The sequence below is a fragment of the Crinia signifera genome, chromosome 3 (assembly GCF_055691185.1).
Source record: "Crinia signifera chromosome 3, ASM5569118v1, whole genome shotgun sequence".
NCBI classification, from domain to species: Eukaryota; Metazoa; Chordata; class Amphibia; order Anura; family Myobatrachidae; genus Crinia; species Crinia signifera.
The window spans coordinates 252,358,118-252,375,261 of record NC_139219.1 but is presented as its reverse complement, the minus strand read 5'-3'; the positions used below and the strand labels follow the sequence as shown (position 1 = coordinate 252,375,261).

General features: G+C 41.0%; 1 protein-coding gene across 1 annotated transcript in view; it reads left to right on the top strand.

Moving 5' to 3' along the window:
• The first annotated feature begins 1,401 nt into the window (after positions 1-1,401).
• Positions 1,402-17,144, top strand: part of SCHIP1 (schwannomin interacting protein 1) — a 400,884-nt gene continuing 385,141 nt past the window's right edge. The window contains exon 1 of the mRNA XM_083177853.1: positions 1,402-1,608. Coding sequence (XP_083033979.1) covers positions 1,471-1,608 — 138 coding nt within the window. The 5' untranslated portion in view covers positions 1,402-1,470. The remainder of the gene's footprint in view (positions 1,609-17,144) is intronic.

The window sequence follows — 17,144 nt, the reverse complement described above, 5'->3', positions numbered from 1 at the left end:
TCTTACTGGCTCAGACACTGCTGCTTTCAAGGAATGACCCTCTTGAATGACCCCCTAGGGGAGAAAAACTGGAAATAGCAGTGGTGGCTGTAATAAAAACAGAGCAGTAGATCTGCAGAGTGAGAGTTTGAGGTGAAATGAAACCAAAATGATTTTGAATGTGTAAGAAATGAGAGCATGTGAGTGTGGGTAAAAATGCAGAGGTGATTCAGAGAGGACTTTACTCTACATGCATTGTCCAGTTCTATGTGGTATAACACGGGACCTGGGATTTTGGACCTGGGATTTTGGGGCAGCCCACTTGGAAGTGAATCCCTGCCTAGGATGACTAGAGGGGGAAATGTAATGTTTAGGCTTGGGGGACAATTCTATACCCAATCGGGGGAACATGATTCTTACTAAATTTGACTATTAATCTTACGAAACTTTCATGTATGCCAGCGATGCCCATCATGTTTAATCTCAACCTATCACAATTCTTAGAAAATTTACTACCATGTCTCCAAGGCACCTTTGTAACCACTCACACCATAGGTCAAGCCCATAGGGTTTGGTTTACATTAATTCCTTTCCTCAGGCAGTTATACAGTAGCATCATCTCTGAGCCTGAAATAAATGTCAGAACCGAGTTCTGTCGCATTCCTGTAGGATGTAAAGGCATGGATGTTGTAGGTGGTAAGTTGGCACACAGCAGGGCAGGACCAGTGGGCACAAGCTTACAGTTCATTGCGCTAATTCTGCATCCTAGACACACACATATCCCCTTACTGCTGGAAATGGTTATGAATCAGGATATTATGTGACACTGAACAGCAGTCAGGTAGAAACCTCCTTCATCAAACCAGTGATTTTGACATTACCTATGATAATAATTAATCCTGCTAGCTGACAGCTACACTGCAGGAGGGAGGAGAGGGTCTGATAGACCTACATTTATATTTCTTGTACAAAAGTCTCATGGGGAAAATCTGTAATCAGTTAGATCGCATTGCTTATGTGTATGCTACAGAAAATATCTATCCACGGATCGCTCTATGTATCTCCAACATATCTATGAATCCACATTCCACTGATTCGTCACGTAAATGGAAATAGACTTCTGTCTTATCACATACATAAACACATGTATATGCTGCTGTCTGGCTGAAGTGAAACACATCTTATAGTTTTGAACACAAGTGGATAAAGCAGTGTTTTATTTTCTAATAGTCATAATATGCAATTGTGCAACTTCAATAAAATTGCTTCCATGTATATTTGATGACACAAGTTGTGTTTCCTAGCTGCAAATCACTGTTGATGCAAGGCAGGTATGGAGTTAACAAGAGCTCTTAACAGCAGAGCCCTGACAGGGGCAGTGTTCCAGGTTCCTTTACATCACTGCACTTTCTCCAGCACTCATCAGTGAGCGAGGAGGCAGGTGTCAGGAGTGCCTTGTGTGGCTTGGCTGTGGGATCTTTCATTCCTTGAATGTACTCAAGTCACAACCTCCTAGCAGCATCAACAGCATCCGCTACATCCAGCTCAGTGGTCCAGCAGGATAACGTACAGAGCAGCAGCTACTGCTTGTGTCCCGGGGGATCCTCCAGGAATTCCAACATGCGCCTGGTAATATATCCAATTTCCTAAACAAGGCTACCGTGTAACTCTCATTGCATTTTATTTTACCTTGTCTTTCTTACTAATTGAATGAAGAATGTCATTGTGCCTGCTGGGACAGCACTGCTGCTGTTCATTATACTTATCAGCACAAGATACATAGGTAGATTTCCTAGGGGCACTCCAGAGAAAGTATTACTTTGGCTGTGAGGAGAATGCATTGCACAAGTTACATTTAACCGGTGGTCTGTCTGTCATTGTGAATTAGCTGCTTGGTAGTAAAGGATCTGTACAGTTGCAGAAAGGTCTCTGATATCTAAGATGAAAGGGGTTCTACCTTAAACCCTGATTTACAGCAAGATACTCATTGTAAGATTTACAGTACTGTATGTAGCTTTCATGCAGTACATGCATTTATGTACTGTACTGTACAGTGGCTGCTGGATTGTGGGCACAGTGAGGCTCAGGGGTCACAGACAGTATAAGTAGATCACTTTGTCTTGTGCTTGGTGTCTTCCAATTGCAAGTGTGAAAATATATCAAATATGCATGATGAAGTGGAAGCTATTTTGTACATAGCAAACCTGTGAAATAGAATGATTACTGTTCTCTAATTAACAAGAAGCAAAATAAGTGTTGCTGTGTCAGATGTGCATTTATTTAAATAAATAATGAATCCATCTGATCAATTAAGTTTCCCAATGATTATCATTTTTACCTCATTTTCATTTTGCGCTATGTTTTGTGCCACTCGTTTCCCAAATCTAGTGCACAGCGCTGACATTTATATTAAATGACATTGTGAACCATCGCAGCACATGACTGATTAAAGATTTACTGACAATTACATTTTGTTGACTTGTTTTCATGTAAATTGCTTGGGAGTGTGACTGGCATCTGGTCTCATTTGCATCCTTGGTTTAATAGGAGTGAACATGCTGTAGTGAGAGTAATACATGTTCTAGCAAGGGTTTTAATAAAACACTTATACTGACTGTAAACTGATCTGACCACACTGTTCTCATGCTGTAAACAAGTGTCAGTGTTATCAGATAGCTTTATTACTTTCCTATTGGCAGAAGCATGTACTGTAATGTCACAGCGTATAATAGCAGCCAATAGAATAATGCCAATTGGCATCTGTGTACTTGGTTTTAGACATTTAGAACCCATAATTCTATTTCTGCCTAGTTTTAATCATTTATTCTTGTGTAAATGGAGGTGATAATATAATCATGAAAGTGGAATTGGCTGCCATTTTTTATTATAAGCCTATATATTCAACCTAATTCACATCATTAGTAAGGCAATTTGTTAGATTTATTCCCATTTTCAGTACATATAGTTCTGTAAATACATTCAGGACCCAAAGATCAGTAACAACCAAATTCAAAAAATGGCCATCACGTTTCACTTAAAATTATTATTATGTATGTATGTATTTATGTTACAAAAACACCATCCCATCTCTACTTTAGCTGGAAAAAGTGTTGGATAAAAGTTACATTGTAATTGCAGATTCTGAGCTGAGGAGACACTATAAGATCTGTCTACCGATATAAAGTCCCGAGGCACACTGGAAGGACCATCTTCACAGATGGTAATCGTTTTCACCCATCATCCAATGCATCTTTGCTTATGGGGGATTATTCTGGTTCATTTGCAAAGACAAGTTCACTCTCTAATGTACAAAACCATATGCACTGCAGGTGGGGCAGAGAGAGTTAGATTTGGGTGTTATTTTGTTTCTGTGCAGGGTAAATACTGGCTGCTTTATTTTTACACTGCAATATAGATATCGGTTTGAAGTACAAACCCCACCCAAATCTAACTCTCTCTGCACATGTTACATCAGCACCCCTGCAGTGCATATGGTTTTGTCCATTAGAAAGTGAATTTGCCTTTGCGAGTGAGCCAGAATAACCCCCATGGTGTGCAGCATGTCATGCGTGTGTATGCACAACCGCACGAAGTGTACAGCAGATAGGATTGATTGCATACAACCCTTTTGCGCTGCTGTTCAGAAGATTGCATAGTCTGTAAACTCTACATCGTTTGCACTTGGATCTGGTGAAATTGGAATGACCATCACAATATTTGTTACATTACGTCGTATGTAACCAGAAATGACTAAAAATTACTGTAAATTGCTTGATAGTGTTTTTTTGTTTTTATTAGCTTACAGAACTCCTCCTCCTTGCTACAGTAAATGTACATTTCTGTATATATTGAATGGGGGTCTTGTACTCTTGGTGACGGGTAGTCTTATTGGCTGTGACAGGATTAAATCATTTACTGGAGTGGCTTTGGTCACCAGAGAGGCATTGTTGTCTTGTGTATTTGATATATATTGAATATGACTGTTGCTGAATAGAGATTTATTTGCATATTTGTTGTGTAGTCAATTTCTTTACTGGGCTTCTAGTAAAGTTTAATGACTCATATCTCTAATGAATTCAGAACCCTTTCATCTACTGTGTTCTCAAAGGTCAACACTATCAGAACTGAACAGACACACAGGTACATATAAACTAATATTTGATATGTATAAACCAACTTCTATCCTATAAAATAGCTACATCGGTAGGTTTTGAGTTAAGGTGAGACCACCCAGTGTACACCTGAATAATGGATGACCGTGCTTGCTGACACAGACTGTGCAAAAGATAGGATAAAGCAGACTAGATTACAGAATGAATTGTTGGGAGAGGAAAGAAAGACTATTTGTTGGGGCACTCTTATGTTGACAATCACTGTGTTTAAAAATTAGCTTTTAATTATTACAATTAAAATATTCAAATCACTCAGTATTTAGACTTGACAAAACATATACATGAAAAGAACGTATAATATTAATAGTTTTAAATGGTGGTACTGGCTTCAAAGTTCTATGTAACGTAAAGATGACTTAGGTGTGGACTCTTATACATACCCCTTTCAGACAGAAAACAAAACCCTGGAATTACCCTGGTCCCACAAATGCTTGGGCTTCGATCCTGGAATTTACCAGGGTTTTTTCCTGGGTCTTAATTCCAAAAACCCGGGTCGCCGGCTGTCTGAAAGGGTGCAACCTGAGTTTTTGGGATTAATGCACAGAAAGGCACTGTGTAGATGTGCCCAGGAGCAGAAAATAGGGTGAGCGGCAGTAGCGGGGATGGAGCAGGAGATGGTGAGTGGTGGCTGGGAGCAGGTGATGGGGAGCATCAGCAGCGGAGATGGACAACACACCGCAGGGCAGAAAGGTATCCTGGCACCGGTTAACAGAAGGCTGGATGAGGCTAGTTAAGAATGAGACTAGCCTTCTCTCCTCTTCCCTCCACCTCATTTGCTCTTGCCACCCCTTCACCACTCATTCTGTCACCCCTTGACCTCACCCTCCATCATACTATCTTGCCCCCATCACCTCATTCCCTCTCATGCCCCCTTTCACCTCATCTCTCCATTAATCAGGCTTCTTTGTGAAACTAATCGACACAGGAAATTCCCAGGTTTTTGTGCTTTGTGAAGGGGGTCAGAGCTTTTACCTGTGTCTTACCCAGGTTTTTGCATCTGGGAAATACCCGTGTTTTGGGGGCTTTCTGTCTGAAAGGGGTATTAGTGAATAAAAATTAGTGTATACATGAATAAGTGAATAAAAATTCCATCTCTTAGATTAGAGAATGACAAAAAATGCCTGATGCTACTTTCCCCTTCTCTCTCTCTCTCTCTCTCTCTCTCTCTGGGCCAGATGTACTAATCTTGAAAAGTGATAAAATAGAGAGTAATAAACCACCAGCCAATCAGCTGCGAACTACCATGGCACAGGCTGTATTTGAAAAATGAAAGGTAAAAGGTAGGAGCTGATTGGTTGGTGGTTTATCACTTTATGCACTAAGCTTCAAAAGTGATAAAATGGAGAGCGATAAACAGCCAGCCAATCAGTTCCTGCCTGCCATGTCACAAACTGGCAGGTAGGAGCTGATTGGTTGGTTGTGAAGCTTAGTGCATCTGGCCCTTAATATCTATCTCTCTTGAGGGCCAGATGTACTAAGCTACAAAAGTGATAAAATTAAAAGTGATAAACCACCAGCCAATCATCTCTTAACTGCCATACTTCATGCTGTGTTTGAAAAATGATAGGTAGGAGCTGATTGGTTGGTGGTTTTTCACTCTCCATTTTATCACTTTTCAAGGCTTAGTACATCTCGCCCTCTCTCTCTCTCTCTCTCTCGCCCTCTCTCTCTCTCTCTCTCTCTCTCTCTCTCATACAACCGAGTAGGGGACATTCTGTTATTTATAATTATAAGTATCAATGTTTAAAATAGAAGTCTGAGTATGTTCAGGGCCAGTGCAACCCGTTACCCATATTATACTATTACAGTAGGTTTAGCATTTGAATCATTGCACAGAGCCACACACATTCCAAATTCATCAGAAATCTAATCATTGTATAATCGTAATTACATGTCTTATTTCTCTGCTATCTTTCTAACAAATATTAGATTTTCAGTTGTATGATAACATTAATATTCATCGTTCACTGTTCTCTCTAAATGCAACTATTATGACATCAGCATATGTATAGCCAATATTAGGAAATGGAATAGTTAATGGTCACTAATATAATGAGCTGTTATTACAGGAGCTGACTATTTGTATGCGTGTACTTCATCTTTACTTACTGCGCATCCAGGTTTTCCCCGTATTTACTACAGATACATCACCTCCCCTTGAAAGCTTATTTTCTAGAAAGAATCATAATGCCCCCAAATGATTAGATTCAGAGGGGCTCCTATAACTGTATTATATCGTCCTGAGCATGATAGACAGCATTCATGATCACTTATGGTCTGATTGACGTATACAGCATGAATGGGATTAATATCAAAATATGGGAAAGCCAGCAACATTGCATTACGGAGCAGCTCACCGTAGATGCATGCAGGCAGCACGTACAGAACCCAAAATGAGGTTTACATAAATATTGATAAGGCAGATGGATGGCCTGGTAGCGTATTTACTTTCCAAAATTGACTATTATTGTCTAGGGGCAAATGTACTAAGCCTTACAAAGTGATAAAGCAGAGAGATGAAGAACCAACCAATCAGCTCATGTCCTTTTCTAAACACAGCCTGTAATATGGCAGATAGAACTTACATGGCGGGTACTTTATCTCTCTCCGGGCGAGATGCACTAACCCTCAAAAGTGACAAAATGGAGAGTGATAAACAGCAAGGCAACCAGCTCCTACCTGCCATGTCACATGCTGTGTTTGAAAAATGTCAGCCAGAAGCTGATTGGTTGATTGTTTATCAGTCTTTATTACTTTTGAAGCTTAGTACATCTGGCCCTCCAAGTCTTACTATATCTCCGATTAAGTATGTTTGATATGTATACTACTCTGTATGTACAGGGCTGTGTAAGGCTTGTACGCAAAACTTCTACCTACTGCCGCCCCCCAACAATACCCACTTACCAGCCCCTCAATGGAAAGTCACCTCCTGTATTAAGTACAACAATGATGTCATAGACATTCTTATTTTTGTAATAGGCACACCCTCCCCCCCCCCCCCCCCCCCGGGTTCAGCGCCTTAGACACCTGTCTAATGTTATGGCTGACCCTTTATATGTAGAATGTGTGCTTTTCCAATTAGGTGGAGGCTTCAGTGCTGATTCTTAGTTGGTCCAGTTGGGACCTTGATTGTCAGCAGCACTGGCCAAACTACTCTACATTGCTTCAAGGGAAATGTAACCTTTGTTTATGACAAACCATAGTCCTGGACCCCCTTTCTATCTGGGCCTGGGGTTGGAGTCACTACAGTCCCCATCTGATGGCTGCCTAATACAGAAGAAGAACATATAAACTCACTAAACTATTGAGCCAGAATTGCAGGGGAAAAGGGTTACTCTATCAGTGATAACACTTGTGACTTTACTAAGCCTTTGTACAGCAGCAGTCACTGTGTAGTTATAGTTATTTTAGGAGCAGACTGGCTTTAGTTATTATTATATATAAGATGCCTTTAAGAAGAGGTAGAACATTTTGGCACATTCTGTATACAATGTGATAGAGTATAGGCTGTTTGGCGTTGATAAATCTGATTAACAAACGTGTGTGCCCCGAATCAGTCCCGAAGCTCAGTTTTGGCATATTCGCGGATCATGCTATGGAAAGGGATCAAGGGACAATAAATAGGCCTTATGGCATGACCTCCTAAAAGTAGATGCATTTTTAAAACAGCAACCTGACTAGCTCAGTAGAAATATTAATGTTCTCAGAGCACATTACATTTTCTGTATTCAGGAAACGTGCAGGTCCCTGCCACAGAACGGTCTATGACCGCGAACTAGAGATCACTTTCATAAACTCCGCCCTGCGTCTTCTTTACGCAACGTGTTGGAAAATAATATTCCCACAAGATACTCACGGAACACTGTGAACTTAATATTTGATGGTGTTCTTTTTAGTTAACGTTACTATGTATACATAAAACATCGGTATATTTTGTACAGCAGTAGTACAGGAATGTAAGATGGAGATCCATATCAGCTGCAGACTGCAAGAGAACATGGTAATTAAACTTTGATGTGGTTGAAGCTCGCAGCGGCCATGCTGTCATGAAAAGCTATGTTTTTCAGACCCCAGCAGCAGAAAAGGTTTCCTCTTGCTCACAATGGGAGATTCATCAAACTTTTATTACAGCTTTACACCACCTCAAATAGTTTGTTTCTTATGGAAAGCAAATTGTATTTCAGGCACATACCATTCAAATCGAACACTGTTACCTTATTCATTTGCACACAGGCTTTTCAAGTCCCATATAAAAGATTCAATACTTCCCTGCACAATGCTTAAGCTTATGTATATTATTATAGCAGAAGTAGAAATTTGACCAGAAAATGATCATGCACTCTTCTGCTGGGCCACGTTGGCAATTTTAAATCACAATAGGCCCCACGGGATAGTGGGCCATAAAACGTATCATTGAAAATGTATATGGCCCGTAGAAAGGAATCTGATTTCATTTAAGGAAATTGCTATGTATATACCATTTACAATCCACTACTCTCCTCGAATGTTTGTAAGACTCACACATTTTGGGGGCTCAACTGGGCTCATGATAGTTAGCCAGCTTGCTAGTTTTCTTTTCCAGCAATGCAATTTCCTGTGATTTATTTTAGTATCGGGTATTTCCATACCAAGGACAGAGAGAGCCACAGAGAAAGCAGGAAATATCCAGCTGGGCCTATGCAAGGCCAACTGCCACACTTTTGGGATTTGTGTTCCACTGTGTAACACAAACCAGAAGCTGCCTTGTGCTATGGCAAGCGGGGGCTTCCTAACGTCCCCTGAACTTCAGAAATACCTATAACCTGCGCTAGCCCCACCCCCTGGCCTCAAGAACATACCTTACCCCAGAGAAATAAACTAACCACCACTATCACTTGGTCCGTGGGACATACACTCCTCACTCACATGCACTATCAACCATACCAACCCCGCACAGTGGTGTTGTAAGAGTGGATCCATGCTAAATTACTCAGGCATGATAGAGTGGCCCGATGGGGACCAAGTTGGCCACTAATCCCACCCCCTCCATCTTACCTGGCATTGCTGCTTCTGCCTGTTGCTGTGTGTTGGGCTGTGGTGGGTACAATGAGTCAGCAATTTCCTACTAGCTGTGTGTGTGGGGGGTGGTGATCACAATGATTGAACATTCTCCTTGATTTTTTCCTTGATCATTGAGGGGAACAACGACCCCCCCCTTGTGGAGCATTTGGTGCCGCTTCACCATGCTGCAAAACTTTTTTTATTTTTTATTGTTAGGAGACATGGCCTTCAATAGATCACACACCCTCAAATTGTTAGGGACTACCCATCCTCTTCAAGCCCCCCCCCCCTCCCAGCCATAGGAGCATAAACTGAATGTCAGAGTCGTAACTAAACCTTTGTGGGCCCCATTGCAAAAAGGGCCCCCCTGTGATCTGCGAGAACAACAGCGAGTGGCGGGGATTTGGCTGCAACTGATGTCACGTGGTCAGAACAGAAAATAGTGGGGGGGGGGGGGGGGGTGACAGTGGAGGGTGAACATAGATAAAGTGGGTTTGTCACATGCATGCAGTAGAAACATACATTTTCAGGGGTGAATTAATATTCTTGAGAATGTAGCCTCACTGAAAACCAGTACTTCATGACTAAAATTCAGGCCTTAGATGTAATACTTAAGTAGAGCCTCAGTGATGTCACCGATCATAGAGAAATCAATTGGCTACATACTGGTATACAGATATGTCCACATACATCTATCCTCCGTGCTCTACAAGTTGCAGTACACATAACGCTGGAGCTCTATGTGACGGTAGCACTGAGCATCTATGCTTGCTACTATTTCCATTACAATGCATCTTATTCACAAAATAGAGTGAATATATGACTCACAATCAGCTTCTGATTATTTGAAGGATATGCTGCATGTCTATATTCTGTGTGTGTGTGTGACTGTGTCTGCATACGAAATACTACATTACATCGCTTTACTGGAAAATACTGTAGGCTTGTAAATATCAATCACATTGAGGTGTCTGAAATTATTATGGGCCCTTCTTTCGTCCTGCAGCAAAAAAAGGTACAGGCCATAAAAAAATTATACTATACCTGCCAAAAGGGTAGAGTTGGAGGTATGCGGTAGGTCAACGCACCTGTGAGGCCGCCTGTCAGCCAGTGACTTTAAAAAAAAAAAGATGTGGTCCTGCCCAGAGTAGTGGCCATGACCATCTTCTGTCTCCCACACAAACAAACTTTGCTGGTTCACAGAGCAGAGTAACCAATGCTGCAAATACTAATCTTAGACAAGCGCCAAGCAATATCCATTGTGACATCTATTAAAGGGACAGAAGTGTATGCTATCTGGGGGTGTAACAAATTCTGTTTTGTTTCTGGGGTCCTCTCGGGGAGGGGTGGGGATATTTGTGATATTCGGTCTATTAGAGTAATGAATTTTTGTCTTTTGATGGAGGTTTTGTAGTCTGTTTGTCAAAGCAGCCTAAATGTCTAGGGGTAACTAGACTACCCAGCATATTGAAACCAACAGCTTCCATATAGGTGTAGTGATTATACCTATTTTGGTGTTTGTTCCATATACATTTTGTAATGATCAGATCAGGTGATCGATCAAATTAACGTATGCCTCCTGTTATGATTATCTGTTCAATCAATGTATGTCTGGTATGTTTGGTAAAATCATGCCGCCTGTGATTATTATGTGGGAGATCAGAACATGTCATGTATTATGTGTGTGGACTGTTGGTGACCCAGGGAGTGTAGCCATCTGTGGACTCCTCTGGAGTTAGGATGTCAGATAAGATCTGAGACCCCTCATAAACCAGATTGGGGGGGAGAGCAATAGTGTCCAGCCAACAGGCCAAAGTTGCTCTGGCCCTCCACTAAATTACCTCTTATCACTTGAGGAATGTATAAAATCTACTTCAAAGCAGGGACAAATTCTTTATGGGAAAGATCCTATATCTAGGGACTTTCACTAGGCTCAGCAAGGGAATGGTTAAAAATCCCAAGGGTGGGAGGGATGAGGGAGTCTTCAAGGTATAACTAAGACCCTTCTCCCTATAGTCAGTGTCATTACCTGGGGGTCTAGCAAACAGGCTGTAAGCGACCAGAGATTTCTTGTGGAGAACCCCCCCACGTCAGGATCTGTATTTAGGTGTAAGATACGGTTCTGTAATTTTTTCCTTTTATTTTATTTCTGAAATTGCATTTAAACTCGTGTGTACTTTTAAAATCATTGTAAAATCTTGTAACTATTTTCTAAAGCTCTGTAGTATTTCTAGGAATAAATAATACATATTCTCAGTCCTGGTTCTGTGTTCTTAAGACTCATTAGCCTCAGAAGAGAACGCTCCAGCGTGTTACCATTTGTATATTGTATTGTGCGGTCAGGTGCGAGCCAAGCCGCCCCTTGCGCAGTTTCAAGCGCTAAAATCAGGTTTTGGCTGGTGGCAGTGTACCTCAAGGAAAGGACCCGAGTGTCCTAAGTGAACCCCAGTCACGGCCGGAGCTGCTCAGATTGACGTATTGGAGCAGGCGACCGGTGGGTCCGTGACACATTTGTTTTGGTGCCACCTACTGTATGTGTTGCCACTTTTAGGTATTTTGCCAGGGTCACTTTTAGTTCCCAATCCACCCCTGAATTTCACTCTGGTATAAAAAAATGAAGGTTAATTCCACATCATAAACTTCAGATATAAATAAAATAATTAAAAAGGCTCATATTTAATTATTGAAGTATCATTTGTATGTATAGTCCTGTAATAGGATATGAATAACTAAATACTAAAAATAATTTCAAATGAAACCTCCAATTGCTCATAGACGATGACTAGTGACAATAATGATGCAATTATACAACCTCTAGCTTCCCAAAGAAGATAATTCCAGTCGTGATGAGGGAAGGCATAAATTAAATACATTATCGACAAGAACGTATGTAGCTAACAAGCTCTTCAACATCATTCAGAAGATTCTAACTGTGGATAATCACTTGACAGCAAATGCTAGGTATCTACCATTAAATATGGCATGAAACTTTACATCTATTTAAATGAGTCCTGCAGTTATAAATATATTGTCACAATCCTGATTAAATTCATATCATTTGGTGATTTACCTGTGCCCTATGACCTGGATATTGGCTGTTTTCTGCTTGCTGGGGTAACCAGCTCACCAGTCCTATGAGTTCCTGTGTGATGAGTACACTATCTGGGAAGTATTATCATTTATTACCAGTTTTTATAGTGATACAACAAACTGGGTATTTACAGACATTCAAAGGTATGAGGGCCCTGCTCGCAAGTTTACTATCCATAGGGAAATAGGATAGACAAGGATAGATGTTCTTTATTGCATAAAGTCCACCAGAATGCAAAGGTTCCTGGTATGCTGTATGATACGGTAACCCATCAGTCTGGCCATGGGTCAGGAGGATGGAAAATGTGAAATTAAAGAGAGTGGATATGTGTGGCCTGTACAGTGGGGATGTGATTGGATAGGAATGGTATATGAAGGTTAAGTGGCTGGTTCTGGAATTTGAGCTTTCCTGAAGAGGTGAGTTTTCAGGGAACGCTTGTAGGTTTGGAGACTGGAGGAGTGTCTTATTGTGCATGGGAGAAGAGGTATAAGTTGGTACTCTTTGGTTTAGTGTGTAAGTAAAATTATTTTGTATTGAATTCGGTAAAGTATAGGTAACCAATGAAGTGACTAACAGTAGCTTTGCAGACGATGAACATCTGGCTAAGAAGATTAGCCTCGCAGCTGCATTCATAATGGATTGTAGTGCTGAGAGTCTGTATTGGGGAAGACCAATAAGGAGACTATTGCAATAATTAAATAGTGAGATGATGAAAGCATGGATTAGAGTTTTAGCAGTGTCTTTTGTAAGGTAAGGGAGATTTTTGAATATGTTTTTGGTCAGTGATCATTAAATGATTTGGTCCCAGCACCCAAGGCTGTGAATGGATGTTTATGTAAAACATCCATTAGCAGCCGTGCAGGGAATGCGGAGAGAGAGAGGAGGGGGGGTGGGGGGGCTTATTCACCATACTAGCAAAGAGATGTTACTATACTTAGGGGCTGATTTACCAATGAGTTTTATCATACGCAGTGCATACCTCCCAACTTTTCAGCCAAGTCAATAAGGAAATTAGGGGTGTGGCTTAATGACAAGGGGGCATGGCCTATAAGTCAGATCATTCCAGCAAGGCTACACCCCTTTTTACCGCTGTGGGGGCATGACCAGCGGAACTGTAATGCGCACAGTGTCTTTTCACTGGATGAGAGGGGACTCCCAAATGCCCCCCACCCAGCCACAGGACACTGCTGGCCTTGGGCGGGATGTGGGAATGTCCCCAAAAACCGGGACGTTCCCGTGGAAAGCAGGACAGTTGGGAGGTATGCGCAATGAGTTTGTTGCATATGATAAATCATGCTTCAGCTAATCATCTCCGAACTATCTATTTTTAAACATATGACAGGAGCTGATGAGCACCATTTATCATTTAATTAAAAAATTGTTGGGTATGATAAAACTCATTGATAAATCAGCATACATAATAGAAAGGTGTACCTCACAGAGACACCCATATTTATTGTATACAGGTATGTAATCAAGTAGCTCTATATCGTATCACAGTATCTTGGTTTGATAATAAATTGCACAGTACCATGGTGTGATATGTAATTGATAATTGTCATGTCATTTAGCTGCACCAGTGGTTTCCAAAATGTGTGCCTAGGCTCCCTGGGGTGCCTCAGGACACTTGCAGGGGTGCCTTGGGTTGGTGGACCAGGATCAATTCATATTATTTATGGTCAATGTACCAGGCAAAACCAGTGCTGGTGGCTGCCAATCATAATATATGTGCACAAACAGAAGCAAATCCTGTCCCTCACCAGATAACTGTGACATATACACACATGTTACTTAATTTAATTTTATTTTCTTCTAAATTTCTCAATAAGAAGCATTTGACCTAGGGGTGCCATGAAAACATTTTGATGCTCTAGGGTGCCGTGATTCAAATAAGTTTGGGAACCACTGAGCAACACTATTGGTAAACTGCTATTGGACTATATATATATATATATATATATATATATATATATATATATATATATATATACACCAATGAGAAGGCTGCCCAATTATGTATATATATATACAAAGCACGCCTAGCTTCACCCCTGGGAAGAGAGCATGGACCTAAAATATTGTACGGCTTGAATTTTGCACCTGTACTCGTGTACATATATTCATTTTTTTAGTTTTGTGGCATAAAATTGCAGCTTGATTTGGCAATTATATGTATTTTTATATTTGAGTGTGTCATGGTGATTTCTATTACTTGTAAAGAAAAAAAAACATATGTAATGTTGCAAATGTTATTCCCCCCCTGGTCTATGACAACTTTAGGGCTGTGGAAGTGAGTGGAAGCATATTTGACATTTTAAATTTACTGGGAAATTTGATTTGCGCTCAAATCCCCTAAGTAGGTAGATCTCAACTGAGTGCATTTTCCAAAGCTTTGTAACAGATTCAATCTGCAAATTCTATTGAGATGAAGGGAACTGCAGTGACAGCGGAAGGGTGGTGGGGGGCTGGGACAAAACACCACATTTCATGTAATAGAACAAAATCAACTAAAGTACCATTTTATATGATAATTTTAAAGTGCCATCTTGGGTTTGATGGATTTCAGAATAACCGGTATACTTTTCTTATTACATTACTCAGGGTACACATAATGTACCGTACATCAGCATTCAAACTCAGATTTGTATTTTCTGGAGTAGTATATAGTGTAGTGGGATGGGCGGGGGGGGGCTACAGAATTGTCTGTGTTTTTAGTCTGATGAAATTTAGTAGCGATATATTTGTATTCTGCATGTAAAGATAAAAAGTAGATAAAAAATGACACAAGTTTGCTAAAGAGTAAGACAATATGATGGCACCGTTATTCTGAAACAGACAGGCAGTTAATAACTGTGCTGTAAATTTGCCTTTTGAGGATACATATGTTCAAGTGCACTTACTGCATTTATAAAGTGCAGCTATACTATACTACTGTATATATGATAAGTATATTCTGAAACCATTTCGGGAATTGCAATCTGAGTTGGGAACGTGCATTCCTGCAAAAATAACAAAACTGAACTATTCCTCCTATTCCTATAATATTTGGAATGCTCCATAATGATTTTTCTATGTCTGGATTATATCATGAGAACAAGGGGACATTGGAACTGGCTACAATAAAAATGCCATGATTCTGCTACCTAAACCAGAGACATAAGAACTTACTTGAATATAGTTATTCCATTGCATCATGAACTATGGGGTGGGTGGCTTCGGGGCCACTGATACAAAATAAGCTTTGTTATTCAGAATCTGTATTTCATATTATGACAAAATCTGTATAAATTAAACTGTGAAAATGGCCCTTATTCTGGTTCACTCGCAAAGGCAAATTCCTTCTCAAATGGACATCTCCACTGACTTACATTTGCAAAGGCAGGAGAAATCAATGGCCAATGGGCATCAACTGATTTCATACCATATATGGCCAATAACAGATGTCTTCGTAACACATCCCCTCGCATGGTTGTGAGGGGAACTGGTGGCGGGGGGTGGGGATTTGCTGGGGCAGCATCACATGGTCTAGGTCAGTGGTAGCCAACCCTAGCCCTCGAGAGCTACCAACAGTTCACATTTTCCAGACAACCTAGCTGCTGCACAGCTGCACTCATTAATCACTGACACATTTTAAAAGATACACAGATGGAGCTAATTAGCTCACTTGTGATTCTGTGAGGAGACCTGCAAAACATGCACTGTTGGTAGCTCTCGAGGACTAGGGTTGGCTACCCCAGGTCTAGGTAAACTGTGAGCTTCGAATCATTGCACAGTGGTCCTTATTCTATTTGACTCGCAAGGCTGCAAATTTCACAGCCTTGCTAGTCTCCTAGACGCCGCCCACCACCCACATGGTCCCCCCGCACTCCATGTGCATAATCCTCCATTTACAGCCTTAGTTACGGTGGAGAAATCATTTGATGGCCGGCGACCATCAAAATATTTCTTCAGCGGTCGTAGATCTGCAACACCTCTATGGTGTCTCTGATCTGGGGGTGCCCTGTGTGAAGACAGGGCGGGCAGCTGACATCCGCTGATGTCAGCTGCCTGCCCCCTCACCCGCATCATCGGGAAACTACCATGGGAACACCCAGCATTCTAATGGGAATGCCCGTGAAATGCTGGGTGGCGTTTTATAGGCAAATACCCCAGCCCACCTCCCCACAGCCCTCCACGCCCCCCGCCCAGACTCTGTATGCGAGCGCTGTGGGCACTCGCACACAGCAACTGCACCTGTGCATAAAAACCTATGCACTTGCGCAGTTGCAAAAAATTGGTGCAAACTCGTGTGGGACTGATTTATTTCGAATAACGTCCAGTGGGCCAATGGAATCTTTGCATGTGCAGCTGTGCTGGGCATAGGATCCAGGTGTACTGGTGCCTATTAACACGTATTACTACTTACAGTTTATGGTACTGTTTGCTATTTATGGTATTAAAATATGCTATCTTTATTGCAAATCAGCGGCAATGAAGCCAAATATTTAACTGCTGTTCTGCAAATTAAAAACCTACTTTCTTGCAAGGTTTATTACTTGAATTTCCATTCCTGAGTGAAGTGGTGTAATTAAAACTAAAGCAGAGGGAAGCAGATGATAGATGCTCTTCGTTCTTCCAGCATAATGAAAAGTCACTGTCATTTTTCTTGCGCATCGGATAGAGTGCAAATTTATCATCAAGTCGCAGAGCATATTCAAGGGAAAAAAAAAGCAATTACACCAGAGACCTTTGTGGCAGCATCTGTCACGTGAAATGTTATGAATAGTTGTCTGTTGATTTTTAATTATAAATATTGGTTTTCTCAAACTGTCTGCGTCTTTACATTATTTTTCTCGGCAGAATACACAAATGACAAACAGAGC